Source organism: Anabrus simplex, chromosome 1 (genome assembly GCF_040414725.1).
Source record: "Anabrus simplex isolate iqAnaSimp1 chromosome 1, ASM4041472v1, whole genome shotgun sequence".
NCBI lineage: Eukaryota > Metazoa > Arthropoda > Insecta > Orthoptera > Tettigoniidae > Anabrus > Anabrus simplex.
In genome coordinates this window covers 816,957,836-816,978,226 of record NC_090265.1, presented here as the reverse complement: position 1 = coordinate 816,978,226, position 20,391 = coordinate 816,957,836, and the positions used below count along the sequence as shown (strand labels likewise).

Genomic DNA, 20,391 nt, shown 5'->3' with positions numbered 1-20,391 from the left:
CAAAATGAGTCCAGATTGTAGAAGGGCATCTTGTCTAGGGAATCTCCAGCTAGGATTCCAAGTCAGAACAGGTTCGTTATTCCAGACAGCTACAGATAAAGTCATGCTATTGTTCACTGATGTTCTTACAGAACATGCACTTGAAAGAGAGGAAGAATTCTCTTTTCATTAAAGTTGGTTATAGTAACAGAGGAACACTTGATCAGCACAATATCATCAGCAACTCAACAAAATGAAAACTGAATGTATGAAATCAGGCCTACAAGAAATTGAAACAATCTAAATTGATGGTGAGGATCTGTTCCAGGCAATTAAGTTTAAATATTTCTGTCTAAAATTGCAGACAATGGCCAACTTACCAAAGACTTTTACATAAGGATTAATGCAACCTGGGTGAAGTGATTAACAATGGAATGTCACCTTGAAATAGAATATTTATTGCACCACCATTTATCCTGTTATACTCTAGCACTTCTGCTCACCGTTGCAATGCGAGCTAACATTCATGCTCTTTTCCTATACGATCATTATGGCCTGTAATGTAATGCTCATTCAAAAGATATATTTTGAAATTTGCACCAGTATAAACCAAGTAAGGTATTTTGCTGTCTATCTGCCTTCTATCTTCACAGTTCATAGTTGAGGCTTTTAGTATTTGAGCAGAGAAACTTGTTGAGTATTTGTGTTCCAGTATAAGTTCTTAAATGACCTGAATATATCATTCTTCCCAAAAATGTGAATTCTCTCTGACAAATCTTGAGTTTTAAAACAAATTATTACTATTTAAGAAATGGAAAGGCCCAAATAAGTCCAAATTAGGTAGTTTATAGGAACATCAAAAGGTACATGTAATACAGTAAACATTTCACAGGTTAGTGTGGGAAGAGGAAAAACTGGGAAAAAAACAATAAGTAAGGAAAGCAATCTCTACTTCTTCATATACTGCCACCTTCAAAAACATTGGTGCTCTCCTTATCAACCCCATTTCTTCCATATTTATTTCTTCTCAGCCTCCAATAAGCTCATTTCTGCTTTCCAGGTTCATCAGAAGGACAGCTTTTGGTGCTCATTTAGGGTCCATCTTTACAGATCTTCAATCTTGTCAAGGCGAAGAAGAAATGAATGTGGAAGAACTGGGATTGATGGGGAGAGAGCCAATCTACAGTATTTGAAGATGGTAGTGCATGAAGAAGTGGGGATTGATTGTCCTCCTCACTTTGTGTTATCTTCCTATTTTTCCTTCTTCCCACATCAACCTGGCAAGTATTTACCATACTTTCTGTACATGACATTGCTATTATTTGTTTCTCACACAGGTGTAAAGAAGGTGATCACTATTTTAATGGGCAAAATAACAAATTACAAACCTTTATGTGCAGGAAGAAAAAGGGTTAAAATTGCCCGCCTTCTGTACCAAATTTCACCAATATTATTTTGTCTGGCTGGAAATAGTTGAGTTGAAACATTTTTTTAAATCTTGAGTTTGATCTTGACTAGAATATAAGTTCATATTATCTCATACACAAAATACTTGAAATTTATAACAAATTAAATTAAAATTTTTAAAAATCTGCATAACCAGTTGTATGCATCATTAAGTCTGGACTACAGCAACAACATCAACAACAGATAAGTAGCCACATTAACAATCTGATAAAAATATTCCCATGTTCCAAGACAGCATGGGAATTTAATACAACAGGAGCTTCTCTTGACATACACGTACAAAGAGAGGGGTTATTCTTGCTTGCTGCAAAGCTCCAGGTAAGTATTAAGGCCACTATCCTATGGTAGCACTGTCATAGAATGAAGCTTGTCGCACATTTATTTGGGGAGGGGAGGACAGAACTGTTGCTTAGGATGGCAACACTATTGGCCCAGCTGCAAATCATTTTCACTACAATAGTTCAACATCCACAGCAGAAACTTAAGTTAGTTTCTCCAGCATATCTGGAGCATTCACTGCAGTCTTTAGTGTCATCACTCACATTCTCCTGTCATTCTTTAAGAAGTTGTTGACAAAAACTCTTCTTTTGATGCTTTGCAGTTCATTACCAGTATCAACATTATATACCTTCATATCTTTTCACTGCAAACCACTTCCATAAAATACATTTTTTTAAAAACAAGATTGAGAAATAGATGAGTGTCCATTTTCTAAACTATTCCTTCAAGTGATCAAGTTCATTTTTTTCTTTCCTGCAACATAAATAAAATCTTTTCCAAGAGGTTGCTGCTTCTTTTTCAGATAGTGGAATTTTGTATAAAATAAAAGAGAAGGTGAATTTGAAGGCACATTAACTAGTTTTAAGGGTCTAATTAAATTAACACTATCTGATTTTATAATTTCTGTTATGATACAAAATATGTGTAGATTTAATTTCTGATAGAATTTGTTTATATAGTTAACAGGTTTATAAATCTGTGCTAAGTCATATAGAATATTGTCTCAATGTAACAAGAAAACTTTACATAACATTAACAAACTTGAACATAACCAAGTAACAGGTCATTATACAACATAATTTTGCATTGTTTGATGTTTTATGGCCTACAGTATTGACATCCTACAACAATACAAAATTGATTTTAATAGATTTTGCACTGTTGTTGTTTTTTCTATTTTTTTTTTTTTTTAACATACAAGTAAAACTTTAAACACTTAAAACTATTACAGTAACATCAATTAGGTTTAGGGAACAACAGGAAGTCCTCCTGGCTCAACCCTCACAGCAGTTATCATTTTATAATGTATATTAAAGACCTTGGTCAGTGATCTGTAAGTTAAATATAGCAAGCAGTTAGTTCTTATCTGGACTGTGTGAAATAATGCTCAGGGAGCAATACATAATGCTCATATTGAAGATACTCTGTAATCATCATGGCTAGGGTATGCACATGAATGCAAACTGATGTTCATCCATTTCTTTAAAATCATACATAATACATTTCTTTATGTATCAGCGATTTGAGATCATGACTATGATGTTCGATTTTCATAGTTTTGCAAATACGATGATATCTTTCCTTACAGACACTCCTTTGTCCACTCTACAAAATTTGACTACCTCACTAGAGATCAATTCTGTCTCAAATGAAATAATATAGAAATAACTCTAAAATCAACTCTCATTTGCAGCACTCTCAGATGGGCACAGCCATCTTAGAGCCCTAAAGCTTGCTTTGTCCCTCGATTATGGAGGGAACTGAAATTTCAAGACTGAATACACTGTACTGTGTTACAAAAATGGAAAAATTAATTTTGAGGACTGTACAGAAATGTACTGTACTAATAATAAGGGTTTTCTAATATGTGTACTGTGTAAGTAGGGTAACAATCAGTCAGTCAATCAATCACTACTGATGTGCATTTAGGGCAGTCACCCAGGTGGCAGATTCCCTATCTGTTGTTTTCCTAGTCTACTCAAAAACATGTGCTGCAGGTTCATCCACTGGTGGTTCATAACCCATTAGAGGAGAGATTCTCACTTGGACTATGTGTATTACTGTACCTGCTAGCCCTCCACAGTAGCAGTGATTGGGAATTAGAAGTGAGGAGGCAAAAAAATACAGACAACAAAAATTACCCGTGTCTGTGGGATATAGTGATCGGGGGTTATATTCATCAAAACTGAAAAAATGCTACAAAATGGTAAGATTTGTGTATGCTCTCTGAGCGAATGTCAACAGAGAGTTTACCAACTTAAGTGCGGTCCACTCTGTGGAGAAAACATTACATTTTTATTCCATTTTAGCTGCCTGAAATTAGGAAATTAAAAAAAATGCAATTTGTACAAACCATTTGTGTTATCAGCTAATATGTTCCTTTATTTTATTTTATTATTATTACAATTACATAGAAGTATGGTATAATTATACACTTAAACTAACAGACACTGAAGAGACTGCTGGACTGAAGAATGTGCGTGGCAAATGGGTGAATCATACCTCAGTGTCTATGACATTTTTTAAGTTGCTCTAGACTTTTCTACTGATATTTTTCTTATTTTTATAATTCTTTCTTTGTTTTCCTTGTATTTTCTGATTTTAAGTACGGCACACACCACAGTCCCCGGACCAGTGGAAATAACCAAGTAAGCATAAAATCCTCGACCCGGCCGGGAATCGAACCTGGGGCCCGTTGAGTCAAAGGCCAGCACGCTAACCATTTAGCCATGGAACTGGACAAATTGGCAAACAAATATACCCCTGCCATCATTCCTTACAGCACATGCAAAGTCTCCACTACTTGCTGTGGCGTTATACAAATCAGTTAGCTGCGACGAATGACATTTTCTGCATATTTCTCCTAATAATTTTTTAAATAATAATAAAATAAAATAAAGGAACATATTAGCTGATAAGACAAGATGGCTTGTACAAATTGCATTTTTTAAAAATAATTCTTAGTTTCAGGCAGCTAAAATGGAATAAAAATGTAATGTTTTCTCCACAAAGTGGCGGGGCAACTGCGCGTTAGCTGTAAACGGGTTAATAAAGAGAATCATAAAATGTTGCCTGGCTGATGGGTTCAAAGTTCACTAACCATGACCAATTTTTCACTCACTTGTCAGTTGTTTTGTCTGGAGTGCTATGGCATCTAAAAGTAAAGGCTTAATCCATGAAAAAGTTGAAGTTATTGAGTGTTCAGAAAAATCTACATGCAGTGCTTGCACATTTACAGATAAATTCTGTGTAGGAAAGATGAAAATAAGTATAATTATGCAACAGAAGCACTACATATTACAGCAGAAGAATGAAAATGTGAGTGAGTGAAGGTATACATTAGACATGTTATAAATTTACTGTTAGACTGGGCAACCTCCCTCCCAATAAAGGACATCCCCCAGATGTGGACCAATTGTTACATCCCTTCATTAGTTCAACAAAAATAAAGGTGTTTTAATTTGTTCCACCTATTCAATACTTTTATTTTCACTTATAGTGGTTACATAAATAGACTCTTAGTTACATGGGACATGTTTCGCCCTCAGTTAAGGGCATCTTCAGCCTAAAAACAATCATCAAGAATACAACTAATATTAAAAGTGGAAGCTAAAAGTTTAGCTAGTTATTAAAATTCAGAACATAAAAATGTGAAAAATGATACAATATATAAAGATGCTAATGGAAAACTGTCTATGATTAAACTATAATCTTGTCACAGACTAAAACTTCTTCTATTAAAATTCTAATTAAAAACAGTTCATTTAATTAGAATTTTAATAGAAGAAGTTTTAGTCTCCGACAAGATTATAGTTTAATCATAGTCAGTTTTCCATTAGCATCTTCATATATATTGTATCATTTTTCACATTTTTATGTTCTGAATTTTATTAACTGGCTAAACTTTTAGCTTCCACTTTTAATATTAGTTGTATTCTTGATGATTGTTTTTAGGCTGAAGATGCCCTTAACTGAGGGCGAAACATGTCCCATGTAACTAAGAGTCTATTTATGTAACCACTATAAGTGGAAATAAAAGTATTGAATAGGTGGAACAAATTAAAACACCTTTATTGTTGTTGAACTGTAAATTTTCAATACGGACCTAAAATGAGGTTTATCCCTTCATTATCCATAAACAAGATGTTTCATTGTATCCATACACTTTCTGAATTTTCTTTGATTTTTGTGCACTTTTTGATAAATACAAAATTTTGGGAGAACACTGTTCATGGTTGGAAACATGGGCATTATTAATTTAGTGCAGAACAGTCATCACTTATGTGCTCTGTCTGTGTGTTAAATTCCATGCTGTTTCAAGTACCGTAATAGTTTAAAAAGTTCAGAGGAGTCCTATTTGCAGTTGGCAGTTCTGTCTGGATTGAAAAGTCAACATATCATGTATGAACAACTGCTTAATGTATAGATTGTTTAATGGAAATATTTTCAATCACTCAGAAGTAGAAAAGGAGGTTCAAATATACATAGTAGACATAAAAAATGATTTCATCTCTTCATTTCATTCGATGGATACAGGCTGAAAATAATATACAAAAAAGTGTTGCCTTTTAGGAAGCACCAAAATGTAACTTCCTGATCATTGCTGTATATTCCAATATTGAAGTCTAACTTTCAATAGAATGCTGTTTGTAACAGAATGCTGTACATGCAGTTTATGTGCTATGTGTCCGACATGGCAGTTCATTATCCTAATTTATCACTGATTTGATAAAATTCACTCCAATATTTTAACACCATTTACTTTGGTTCTGCCAATAATCACTCTATTGTTGCTGAATTACATTTAAAAAAAGGTATATGAAATATTAAGATATTAAATAAATTGTTTTTTTTTCAGTCATTTATACCAAATCCAATGTTGTCTTATTTTTGATTCATGCAATTTTTTTTTTTCATTTTATCCTTTATGGTTCCTATGATATTATATGGTATTATTCCAAATTTCTTTGAGTTAAAAAGTACCTAAACAAGCATTATGCATTGCAGCTCTTAGATAACCATGAACTTACAGTATCTCAGCTCCAGGTAAGTATAACCGGCTATTTCTAACCCTCAGTAAAAAAATATCATACAAGACCTCTTAAACAAAGTGAGTGATTTAATGCCAGACACATTATTCAACTTAGAAATAATCCGATGAGTAATTCATATTTAGCCTCAAGAATGTTCCTAAATTAAGGTTTTGACTTATGCTACAATTCCACAAAACATACACGTCTGAGTAAACTAACATTATTACTCTTAGATTAAATTACAGTAATATCGTAATACAAAATGTTACACCATACAGGGTGTAGAAAGCTTATTATACAGCTCATTAATTCCATAGTATTGGAATGAAGACAAAATAAAAGTTTATACAACACATTTTTATTAGAATTTACAACTTGCAATTTTAATCTAATTACAGGATACAGAACACATTTAGGTTTATGATTTTGGCCTAATGTGTGTATAGGAAAAATTACTGCTACTTAAAAATTCAATGAGACTTTTTAGAAAGATTTAGTCAAATGAATGAAAATAGCATTGATGTTGTCTGCATATACTTGGATGCTAGCAGACAACAGGATCAAATAATCATAAATATTACCAATAATTAATTATATCCTCAAACAATATTGGTTATAATTAAATGTATAAATAATGCAGCATGTCACAAAAAAAAAAAAAAAAAAAGAAAAGAAAAAAGACACTTGTGATAAAAATGTTTTTTAAATATTATATTTCTGATTTTAAGATCTAATTTAAATCTTTGGTAATTTATTTGTGGAATGGTGTAAGTTAATTCTAAATTTGATTTGATCGTAAAACTGTCCTGATCAAAAATTCTGGAGTCAGCCAGCCTTCAAGAACATTTTGTTGATGAAAAAGGAACCTCCACTTATTAATATTGAGATGATAATAGTAATTTGGCCTCAGCTGCCAGGTTGCAAACCTAATGAAGCTGTGCCATATTCTACCAATTTTGATGTACTAATTGCGCAGCCTACTAGCGCAAATGCTGAAGTTGACTGGATGGTCCATATGGCTGAGTTAATTTTGCCCAGTAATTCTGAGTGCTCCACCAGAGGTTATATGATTTTTGTCCACCCTTCAAAAATGGACTATCTCACTCAAGATCAATCCTCTGAACTAGGGATTACAGGTCGATACTATTTCACTGATCCACAGAGGCAGCTAGTACTGAAATAAGTCTTCATAGACTAAAAATGGATTACCTCACTCGAGATCAATCCTGTGAACTAAGGAACATGGGTCGATACTATTTCACCCATCCACAGAGGTAGCTAGTACTGGAATAAGTCTTCATAGACAAAAATGAGACCGTGTTATCCTTCCCTACCCAATTATATGGTTTTGTTTTAAATATAATTCTGGCACACTAATGAGTCACCTTTGCTGCATCAACCCAGACTGCAATGATTGTGCAAGTCTCACAGAGTGTGTCTCTGTATCTTGTGTTGCTGTAGTTAGCCTGTCATGCCTAGAATTTATTAGTACAAAAGTAGAACCAAAACATGCTGTGTAAAGTGTAAATGTCTACTCTCCAAGGATAAATACATGTTCTACACATGTGTGTAATGTTGAGAAATGACCTGCTTGAAACAGATTAAGTGGAACATCTCACTGAATACTTTTCATATACATTGCTCCAATTATGTTAGGCTCCCTGCTTGGAAGAGTAAAGTTCAAATCCCAGTCAATTTTTGGTTGAGATTTTCATCTGAAAAATCACTTGCTGTCAGGAAGGGCATCCTGTTTTAAAATGCTGGGATAAGCTGGAAATAGTTTCTCTTTTATGTCATATAAAAAGTAGTTTTTCCTCTCTTTTCCAGGCTGTGTATCCATCCCCAAGATAAAGAAAAAATGAAACAAAAAAATTCTCTGGTGGAAAGAATTATACAAATTTTTATCTCCTGGTCATGCCAGTACCCTAATATATCAGAATAAATATGAATACTTTTACATAGTATCTGATTTCTTATTAGTGACAACATACTAATACTGTAGAAGAGGATTATTATAGGCTAATTAATATTGTATTCGTGAACAATGTTTTCCTTCACGTATTGATAGTCTTACATCAATTATTTAGACTTAACTACACTTATCTGGTCATTTTTGCACCAGAAACACTCCAAAGAGTTAAAATATATCACTTAAGTGAGTTTTTTAAGAGTTTTTAATTTTTTTATTATTTTATGTTACTGATATATGAAAGATATTACAAGATTTTAAACTGTCTTTGTATAAATTTTTAATCATGCAAGGCAGGATGTATTCAGCAGTTGTAGTTTCTTTCCTGTTGTTAAGATCTGCATATGAGAGATGTTTCACAATTTCATATATTGCCATCTTTACTTCAAACTTCCAAAACCCTGTATGGGAAACAAAATTTGATTATGAAATTAAGTATATTAAGTAAGTTTAAAAATAAAATACTATTTGCTTACTGCAAATATTTATATACAGAGAGATCATATCAGACCTTGAATTAATTTCTCAACTAGCCAAGGTTGGCAATAGTGAAGAGTTGTGGTTGTGAATAATAAGGAAACATTTTAGATAGAGGAAATAGTTTTACATTCACAGATACCTTTCTTGACTTGTATATCTGTATTTCCTACTGTATTAAATTTGTTTCTTATTCATAGGGCTGTATTGGAAGAGTCTGAGGAGCAAACACTTGAAGGCAAATTGTCCAAAATATTTGCTGGGCAGAGCTGTTTTCCACATATGTTGCTTGCCCACCTATAATATTGGAATTTTTAATAAGCTGTCAATTGGACATTTACCCTAGAAATATCTAATAAAAAATAATTTGTATATAAGTATAGTGGTAAGAAAATGGCCCAGTGATGCCTAAGTGATGTAGGTTGTGGAGATCAGCATATATTTCATGACTACAAAAATACCTAGAAAAATAAAATTAAACTGTTCATAATTTGAGCCATAACTTTCAAAGTATACAGTATAATAAAAATTTTAACCTTCATACTACCAAGTCTTAAGATTATCACCAATTACCAAGTCACCTAGACCCCAAGAAGAAATTGTTTCACAAAGAATAATAAAGGCAATATGGAACAAAATATTTCAAGAAAATTAAAAATATAATGCATTTTGAAAATACTGCACATTTAATCAATGAGTTCGTAAACACTGAAAAGTCCATTTTTAGCCACTGAAATATCTTTTTCATATATATTTTTTTGTTAAGCTTTAGAATACATAAACTCAAATTTTCAACAATTTTTTACTTGAATCTGATATCTGCGAGATGCATCTGTAAGCCCTGAAAACACTACAACAATATTATGAACTATTTGATGCATGGCTTTTGGTAGATTTTAAGCCAAGACATTCTATATTTACTTGTATTTTCATCATACCATCACTATCATAATTTTTATCATCTTCACCAGTATCACTAATTTTTGTTTCATCTTTTACTTCTTCACATATCTCAGTTTTTTTTCTTCTTCTTCTTCACTCTCACTCGTTTTCATATGAATCATTTGCACAAAATGCTCCACATTATGTAGACCAAATATTTTTCTTTTTGACATGTTTATGAACCGGTATCAGAAGTAGTAGTCATGTAGAAACACAGATCTAATTCAATAATCTACTGAACTAAAAGTGAAGGAAGTTCCCAACAACAACAATGATGAACTCTTTGTACAACATAAACTACTAAGAAGGAACAACAAAGACCCTCAGGGAGACCTAGTTATATAACAAACATGATAGACATGATGAGATAAATAAATCTGACAACAAGAAATATCAGAATGCACAGATATTGTCGTCACACAAAAGTAATCAAATAACATTGATTTGGGTCCATACTAAACCCACATGGTAGTCTGAAGGTTAATTGGTAGTGAAGGAGCATAGAACCAAATATATTATGAAAATAATACTTGCTAGATTGTCATCATAGAGCAGGATTGTGAACTGATCTTGTAAGATCTTTTTTTTTGAGAAGCATGTAGGCCTACAGTAGTGTAAGAATTTACATGCAACATGGAGTTGGTTTAAATGGAGGCATGATTTGCCATTCTCATTATATACTGTATTTTGAAACAATATTTCTTAGGAATGCTTTTAACCCGTGTCTTTACAGTATCATGTATAACTGTTGTTATGTATTTAAATAGGAAATCCATTACCATGATTATTTACTTAACTCAATTATGATTTTGTAAATTAATATTACAATTGTATGTAGTGTTAGTGACTTATGAACATTATTACTATCTTTATTATTTTTCATGCAATCAATTATTTTGAGTTTATCACTCACAGAATATGCTTGCCTGTTAGCAATATTATGCATATACAGCGAATTCAGAATTCAACACTATGCACGACAATATTATACTACCATAGCCTGCACTTGTTGACAGGAGGGGAGGTGCAGGAAGGGCATTGTTGCCTGGTTCCAAGAACACTGCTGCTTGCCTTGTAAAGAATTCTTAAAAATGTAAATACTGTAAATAGCTCAGGAATCATTTGTTTTTGGCAGCTTCTGTGATATCTGAGGAATGCAGTCGTACATTCCTCAAGGCTAAGACTGTAATAAGTACCATACTGTTTCCTGTTATCTGGGGCCTTGAAAGGATGAGAGAATATCTGTGCTACAGTGTTGGTATGATCGTAGTAGTAAAACAAGAGATTTTACCGACCAGCATAGCTCAGGAATTACTTTATGTATAGCTGGACTCTCAAGGAAAAAAGGGTTCTAACTCGTCTTGAAAATGGTATTCCATAGTTTTCCCTTTTTAAGTATACTTGTTGGAGACTTTCAAAACTAAGAATTTCACTATTAAATTAATACTGTATATTTTTTGGGGGCATACTCTTCATCATGTTAAATCTGAATCTGTGGTATATCAGGATATGTTATATTGGGCTTCTACTGTACTTTGATAAAGAACATAGTAGAAGCTCACTTTGTTTAGAAACCAAGATGAATATGGAAATACTTATTAAGATCAAATTGCTAACTTACTCCAACCAACTCTAGAAGTGTAAAAGGAAATGTAACTATTTGGTAACCTTAATTCATCTGTAGTAAGCAAAGCAATTTTGTTTATAAACCATCAGTTCAATTCATTACTTTTCAAACTGCTGAACTTTCTTTTATGTGTATGCTATGTTGTTTTATATTTGCAATAACACACTGCCAGATATCAAAACTTTATCCTTGAGCTTAAACCTTTAGTAGAACTGAATGGTTACATTAAAATATATCAGCAAAGCTTTATCAAGATTGCCACACTGATATGAAAAAAAAAAAAAAAAACACAGAATAGAAGAAAAATCAGCAGACTTATAAGTCAGCCTAATTTTGTGAGGGCTTATTTCCTCTCAATATATAAAATGAAAAATGAAAAGAAATTGTTGATAGGAGGAGGACTGACTGTGACTTACGCAAACAAAGAGACACAACTCATAAGACATTAAAAAACCCAGTTTAAATCTCTTAGTAACAGTGATAAAAATGATGTACTTTACTGTGTTTATTATTTTTTTACTGGTATGATTTTTTATAATTTTCAAAAATACTTTGTTTTATAAAATAGTCCTGCCATGTTATTATGTTTCCTTATACATTTTTATTTTTAGTCCATATTTTCCATGATCCCCACTCCTACATGACATTTCATTACACTGCATGGCCATCAGAAAAATTATTTCAAATGCTCATTTTACATTTATTTTGAAGAGGCAACATTGAACATCTACACATATTTACAATAACTGCAAACAGAAACATATTTTATCATACAACAATAAATTAGAGGCATTGCTTCTGGGAAATTTCTGTTCTTGATATGTTTTCTGCTATTTTAGTTTCACGCTATAGCAGTGACTTAACAAAGAAAAGTGATTGACAACAGGATGTTGGATCAAATACTTTGGAGATTTTTCTTGGAAATGAACTTTTCTTTTTTTTGAAGAAATCTGGCACGTGAATTTCAGTTCAATTAACAAAGGGCTTTAAGGAGAGAGGTTCCAAGCTCATGATGGAAAACAAGATCATTTGGCTTTAAGAATAGTAGGGACAACAGTTTTGGGAATGAATATAGTTCAGAAAATTTTCACTCTAAACATACTAAACTTTTGAAAAAGACCTGTTTCATGTGTGTCATCCTTTTGAACATCGTTAGCAGTTCATCCTAATTCCTGCTATAGCCACTTTCATATGTACTACCACCACTTAGAAAACTACCCTTTCATCCTCTTTTAAAAGAAAAATGATAATAGTGGAGAACTCAAATTCATTTGAAAAGTAACAATAACATACTAATCTCACTTTAGTATAATTCTGATGAGAGAATCAATCTGAAAAGTGATTCATATTTTATTCTCTTATACCTGTTTATTTGTGAATGTTTGTATAGAAAATTCCTAATATTAGCAAAGTTAAATTTTCACCCATGGAAAAAATACATAAGAACAGATTTCTGTTAATTAATATGCTGGCTGAAATATAGCCTAATGTCCTTCAACAATGAAGAAATACTTTTCTAAATTAGGTATTTATTTATTAAAATTTATTTTGAACAATATTAGAATGTATATACTGATGTAATTATAATTACTTTCTTAAGAAATATGAAAGAGTCAGGGCTTTAATTTTGGGTGCAAGTTTGTTCTTGGGAAGGCGTAATCTATTTTCATTTTAATACTCCAATGATGTGGTGTCGGGAAGTGTTGTTGGTATTGTTAAAATCTTATTAAAAATTCCAAATATTGGTATGAATGTTGGATAGTATATCTAGCTATTTAGTCAAGATAGTTTGATTTGTTTTGAGAATATTCAAATTTAAGGCTTGTTTAAAAATACAAAATTAACCGACTCCAACTTCTAGCTTCCCTCTGGTTGTCTCCCAGCTACCTGAGATAAATCTGATTAAAAAAATTATTGTTCTTAATGAGGGAGATTGACATTTGCTTTTACAATTGTTTGCATCCACAAGGTTAATGATGTATGTACACTCTTCTCACTGAGTGAGGGTGGATGAAGAAGGAAAAGACTGTGGCACAGCTGCAAATTAACATATTATGTTTCAATGATATGGGCTTCCTCATGAGGTAGAGTTGAGACAAATATCATAAGAATTCTACTGGTTGACCCATAATTAGAGACATGTAAAATTTTCATTTGCAGTCAAGAGATTTTAACATTGATTTTGACTCTTTTATAAAAATACGATGAGTTTTTAATATTTTACAATGAGCATCCAATGTTTCTTCCATTTTAATAATAATAATACTTTATTAACGGATACACCATTTTACATAACAGTAGAGAAGTATAGAAGATAATATAATAATATAATAAACAAAAGAAGGTGCTAACTCTCTAGTTTGGAGACTCATTTGCCATTGTATTCACAACCTTTACTCATATAGTAATAAGTGTAAGAAAATACCAAGGCCGTTCAGTGAAAATGAAGACAACATCTTAGCTAATGTTGGCCTATATTCCAATAACAAACAAATATTAGTGTGCTCTGATTCGTAGTAAAGAAGAAGGGTTCTATGACATTAATGATGGATTATTAAAGCAACAACAATCATCATCATCATCATCATCAAGAAAGAGATTAATTTGGAAAACGCAGTGTTGATAATGTGATTTACAGAGAAGGTGAGGGTGGTTGCGGCCATGGCCTATAAAGGAACTGTCCCGGCATTCGCCTTAGGTGCAGGAGAATTGAAAACCACCGAAAACCATTCTCAGGACAGTTGATGGTTGGAACCAGCCCCTCTGCTTGCTGAATGTAGAGCTGGAAGGCTTTTGACTGGAAACTAACCTCACATTTCACTTATCTCCATCACTCTGTGAAGAATTCTTAAGTCATTCATCATAAATTGGAGAACTTCTCTTTACCTCTTTCAGATGCCCATATACACTACAAACAGTAAATTACAATAGTAGGCATACTTTTGATTAAATATCTTCTATAATTCCTTTACTATAGTATCTCTGGAAATTTTATGAGGAACTATTTTGTACTGGACTGAATCAATTTTGTGAGGACAAATATTATGAATCAAGTGAAGTGGAACATTGAACCAAATATTAAAATTCTGGTTTAAAAAAAAACTAACTTTACATCAGAAGAATATCCAATGCACAAGAAGTATGCAACTTTTCATATGGTATCTTGTGGTTCAGTCTACTTATCAACTTTGAAGTAAAGTACTTTTTGTAAAGCTCCAGTAAGAATTTGCTACAATGTGGCTTAATATTTAATTAAAATTTCATGTTATACATTTGAAAATAGAACAGAGAATGACAATAGACTAGGCAATGGTTTATTTAAAACACAATACATATTAGTCTTTGTTTCTGGAGAGTGTAACCTATTTTTTCTTTAGGAGTACGGCACTGTATTTATTCTCATATATAGATTAATGCTAAGATCACATTTATGTTCAAAACATTTTACAAGAACGTGACTTATCAATGGTATGGTAATAGTTATCTTTGTTACAAGAGCCAACAGTGAGGTTTTTATGTAATTCAAAACAAATATTTGAAACTCTTTTGTCCTGTAACGTACATTATTTTATTTCATTCTATATTGAATTTCTTTATTTTTATTTAAATAATGAAGACATTAGATTCAGTTCAGGATTCACCATTCAAACAGTCATGAAATAATTGTTATCGTTTGAGAATCAATCGATGAGTAGATGTATTGACCACTCTCAAGATGCAATTTGTTATAGTTATTTCTTTTTGGTTTCAACATGGTTAATGTGTAACTTCAGTCTGTTGAAATTAATTCAGGATAAAGTGAATTTAGAAAATGCCTGGAAAATAAAACATTTAATAACAGATAATATATAACAAATATACAATTTAATTAAAAACAGAATGCCATGCTTCAGTCTTGAAAGAACATCATCAGATTTTATCAAATAACACTTTTAATGTTTTTATATTAAATATAAATATTGTTTATAATTTTTTGAATTGATTAATATTATTAAGAAGTGTAAAACTAATTATGTTAACATTCTGTATACACCCTTCTAATAATTGCTGAAATGTTATAACTTACTGTATATTAACACATTATAGTTGGGCCCATGAGAGTTGGAGTCAGACATTTGAGCGGCGAAAGTAGTAACTATGTAGTATGCTGCGTTGTCATAGTTACCTTCAACTGCTGCATATCACCTTTTCATACAAGCTGAATATTTAATCAAATATGTAGGACTAATGCAATTCATTAAACTTTGACCCATTCCCAAGCTCATGCTAATAATTCCAGCATTTAAGACAGAACACATCATTGCTGATAAATATAGATTTCTTAATCACTAAACTGACAATAACCCAACAAATATACAAGTTAAATACAGAATAGAACTGTACAACCAGCCATGGGTTAACTTACAAAAAAGCAAACTAACAACAAAAAAAATATTCAGGAAACAGATGATGATGCTTGTTGCTTAAAGGGGCCTAACATCAAAGGTCATCGGCCCCATTCAGGAAACAAACATGTAAATAATTGTATAAACCAGCAACAACTAACACAGCACCACTCCGAATAATATCACAAAAGCGACTGAGAGCAAGCCAACCGACGTGGCGATAGCTTCCTTAAATGTGGCATCTCTGTTATCGTTGTCATAGCAACGGACCATTTTCAAGCAGCGTTAGTCAGCTTTTTCTCGCCGGTGGCACTAAACGTCAGGCTCCAACTCTCGTGGGCCCAGCTATACTTCTCCTATGCTTCCTTTTCCTTACTGGAAAGTTACCAGTAAACAAACCAGCTGGTATAATACCAATAACAGTGCATTGTACCACACTGCACTCCCAGCTGGACCAATGAGAGGAAGCACAGGAGTAGTACTGTGTTAATAGAAGTTATAAAATTTCAACAATTATTAGAAGGGTGTTCACAGGATTTTAACATACATAGTTTTACATTTCTTCATAATATTCATCAGTTCAAAATTTAATTAAAAGAAAGCACTAAGCTTCTGATGTATTTAATATTTCAAAAATTTAAAATATGATTTGATAGAATCTGATGATGTTCTTTCAAGAACAAAACATGTCATTCTGTTTTTAAAACTGTATCTTTTCCATGTATAATCTGTTGTTAAATACTTTCTTTTTCATATACTTTCTAAATGTATTTTATTCTGAATTAGTTTTGACAGACTAAAGAACTTAAGAGTTACAGATTCATGATGCAAAGTAGCCATCCAGTAAGTATCTATACTGGGGCCAACAAGAGTTGGAGTTTGACGTTAAGCGCTAACAGCGAGACGCTGCTCGAAAAGAGTCTGTTGCCATGGAAATGATCCCAGCAATGCCACATTGTATGGCTGCTATCGGCATGTTGCTTAGCTTGCTCTCAGTTGCTCCGTACTCTTTGATTCACTCTTGTGATATGTAAAGTGGTACTGTTAGCTGTTATTGTTTTACTTGTTTGTTTTCCAAATATTATTTTTGTTAGTTAATCAGTGACTAGTTGTACAATTTCCCATTCATCAAAGTTCAGGAACATACTTCCAGAGCCATGAGAATAAGCAGAAATACTGTTTGGAGGGTCTCAAAGTTATCCACTCCAGGAAAAATACATTCATATTCTCACCAACTGAGATTTTCTTTTCGATGAAGTATTATCTTCCTATGATAGTTTATTTTTGAAGCATACAGTTAACAATCAGCATTACCGGGCGAGTTGGCTGTGCGGAGCTTGTGAGCTTGCATCTGGGAGATAGTGGGTTTGAATCTCACTCTCAGCAGCCCTGAAAATGGTTTTCCGTGGTTTCCCATTTTCACACCAGGCAAATGCTGGGGCTGTACCTTAATTAAGGTCATGGCTGCTTCCTTCCAACTCCTAGGCCTTTCCTATCCCATCGTCGCCATAAGACCTATCTGTGTCGGTGCGACGTAAAGCCACTAGCGAAAAAAATATCAGCGTTAAATAAATACAACTATCATTGTGGGTAGTGTTCTATTCTGGATTATATTTATAACATAACTCCTTATGACTAACTGACTGACTGACTTCAGTTATGTCGTGACTGCAGTTTTTTAAACAGGGTGAAGCCGAACTACACCGACAAATTTTTGGAGGTTATTCAGGGATACCTTCTGAGTATATCGGTATAAGGGACCCGTGGTCTCTGGTGGCTCATTCTCGTTACAGAGTAATTGTATTTTATTTAGTTTGTTGGCCCAATTAGCTTTATACTTGTATTGAACTGAAAATAATAAATGCTAGTTCTTGACCAACGCCAGGGTGTCAAAATTTTGTCCCAGAAGAGTTCTTTAATGTGCCGGAAGCCAACAATGCTGTGGTCATGGTGGTCGACATTTTGAACAATACCTGTAAGGGAACAGTTCTGCATTTGTTACATACTGTACTGTACAGTACATTGAACAAACAAATCGAACACACCGTGACAAAAGTATACGTGTTTCGTCTGAAGGTTGTTGCATTCCTCTGTGTTTTGGTTATTGCATATTACAGGTTTTTTCACTGATATGAAGGTATTTTCACTGAAACAAGGATGTTTGGGGTGACAAAACAAATACATTTTAATTTCATTATTAATCTGTAACAAGCCACTGGAGATCATGGGTCTCTTATGCCAATATACTAAGAACCTCTGAAAGTTTGTCGCTGGAGTTGTGCATTTGTTGATGTTATCAGCAGTTGATGATTTTGTTGTTCATTATTGAGATCTAATATTTATCTGCAACAATGTCTTCTCACTTAAATGTTGAAATTATTAGCACAAGTTTGGAAACGATTCTAAGTGTAATATTAGGCTTGCATGTTTTATTAAACACTCTGCCTGTGTTAAAAGATGATATATTGCAGGCAGAGGTAACTATGTGAATGCAGCACATCTCATAGTTACTGCTTTTGCTGCTCAAATGTCAGACTCCAACTCTCATAGGTCCAAGTACAGGTAACTATTTTATATGCACTGAAATAGGTTTCTGATGGTATTGTTTTTTAATGTAGGTTGAAGTTGAGCATGTTAAGTAACTACAGTACCATACTGTAAAGTTCCACTTTCTACATTATTTTGAAAAACATAAATATGCTAAATTCATCATAGTATGAAATAAAGTTCTCTTAACAATTCTCATACCATATAAAGCTATGAAAATATTACCTTTGAAGTTCTGCTTGTGAAAGAGAATCTTTGGAATGTGGTATGTTCCACTGACATGCAATTTATTCATAATTCTTGTCAACATTTTCAACATCAGTGATAGGTTTGGTAATGCAGATGAATAACAGGTGTTGTATTTTGCTATGTATGAAGGCCACAGTCTTCACCTTGGATGTTTTGCTACCCTCTCTCTCTTGCATGGGAACACGATGAGATAAAGCCCTGTCACAACCACACCTCCTCACTATTTACCACTAGTCAGACCCGTTCATTGCCCGCATCACCTGGAGACGCCACACAGCCTTCAGGTTCACCACCTCCACGACCCAGAGTAAAGCCTGAGGCTGCTGCTTTGCCCAGTGGGCTCTGGAGTGTCATTGCGTTGAAGTAACCACCGGGCTTTGGTTTCAGATGACGATTGTTTACCTCCATATGCACGATCTTCATGAACTCTATCTGAGCCGCCAGCTTCTGGATTTCTTCCTGGAAGTATCAGTTTCTCAACATTGAGTGTTTCATTACAGAACAGAGAAAAGGATGTAAAATGTAGTTTTCATTTAGCAGTTATTTCTGAATTAAAATGAATAGAGTGAAGTTACTGAGGAGTGGAGTATAAAAATTAGCAAGGACAAAGGTAAAATAATGGTGGTGACAAGGAAGAGGAGTGATAAAATTAATGAGCTGTTAGAAGTGATAGAGAGCTTCAAGAAAGTGTATTGTCACAGGATGGAAAAATAAATAAGGAGGTCAGTAATAGGGTACAACTTGCAAGGGAAGAGCACAGGAGACCTAGTGTGGAATCTGCAGGTACCAAGACGATGCAAACAGTAGCGGCAGTTGAGAATTAGAAGTTGGGGGGGGGGCAAAAAAATTTACAGGCAACAAGAAGTACCCGGATTTGTGGGATATAGCGGACGGGGGGGGGGGTATAAAGCGTGCTTCATCCACCCCTTCCAATGTAGTTTTATGCAATCCACAATATTCATTCTGTCCTGGAAACATCTGCCCTGATGGTATGCTCAGACAACACAACCAGATATCTTGGTATTTACCACCTCACCATGATAGGACGCCATAATGTTATACTCATATTAAACACTGGAAGACATGAGTGTGCCTTCTAGATCATATGAATCTGACACACCGGTGAAACACTAAATTGATATTGTGACCGCAGTAAACCTAATACTTACTATGAGCTGCCCAGTATTCCGCATGGAGCTGTAGTGTAGTTGGTAAAGGCGTGGTGGGGCGGGCTTGCATGTCAGGTGGGAGGTTCGAGTCTGGGGCGAAGATTACAAATGTTTGAAATCTTTGTTTAATACGTTCTGTACGCAGTGTAAGTTCAATACCCGCTTTCATGCAAATTGTGTGTGAATGAATGTGTTTCTGTCCCTAAGAAGGGCCGATTTGTTAGCAAGCTGGACACATACAGACCGGAAATAATAGGAACCCAACTGCCCTGACAATGTTTTATCGCAGCAAATGCTCGATGTGATGACCGTGTTGGTTCATGAACATTCAGGCCCGGTGTCCAATAGATCGTCTTGCGTACTGAAGCATTCCAGGTTGCATGGCAGGCATCCATGATGAGTTGCCAGAGCTGGTTGGCGTTTTCTGGTGCTTGAGTGTAAATGATGTTCTTTACATGTCCCCAGAAGGAGAAGTCTAACGGCATTACATCCAGTAATCTGGCGGGCCAAGAAACAGGGCCTCCTCGTCCTATCCATTGCCCTAGCA

At 33.8% G+C, this 20,391-nt stretch overlaps 1 protein-coding gene across 1 annotated transcript in view; it reads right to left on the bottom strand.

Moving 5' to 3' along the window:
- Positions 1-18,547: 18,547 nt before the first annotated feature.
- LOC136873788 (probable G-protein coupled receptor CG31760) overlaps positions 18,548-20,391 on the bottom strand; it is a 131,599-nt gene continuing 129,755 nt past the window's right edge. The window contains exon 13 of the mRNA XM_067147020.2: positions 18,548-19,134. Coding sequence (XP_067003121.1) covers positions 18,910-19,134 — 225 coding nt within the window. The 3' untranslated portion in view covers positions 18,548-18,909. The remainder of the gene's footprint in view (positions 19,135-20,391) is intronic.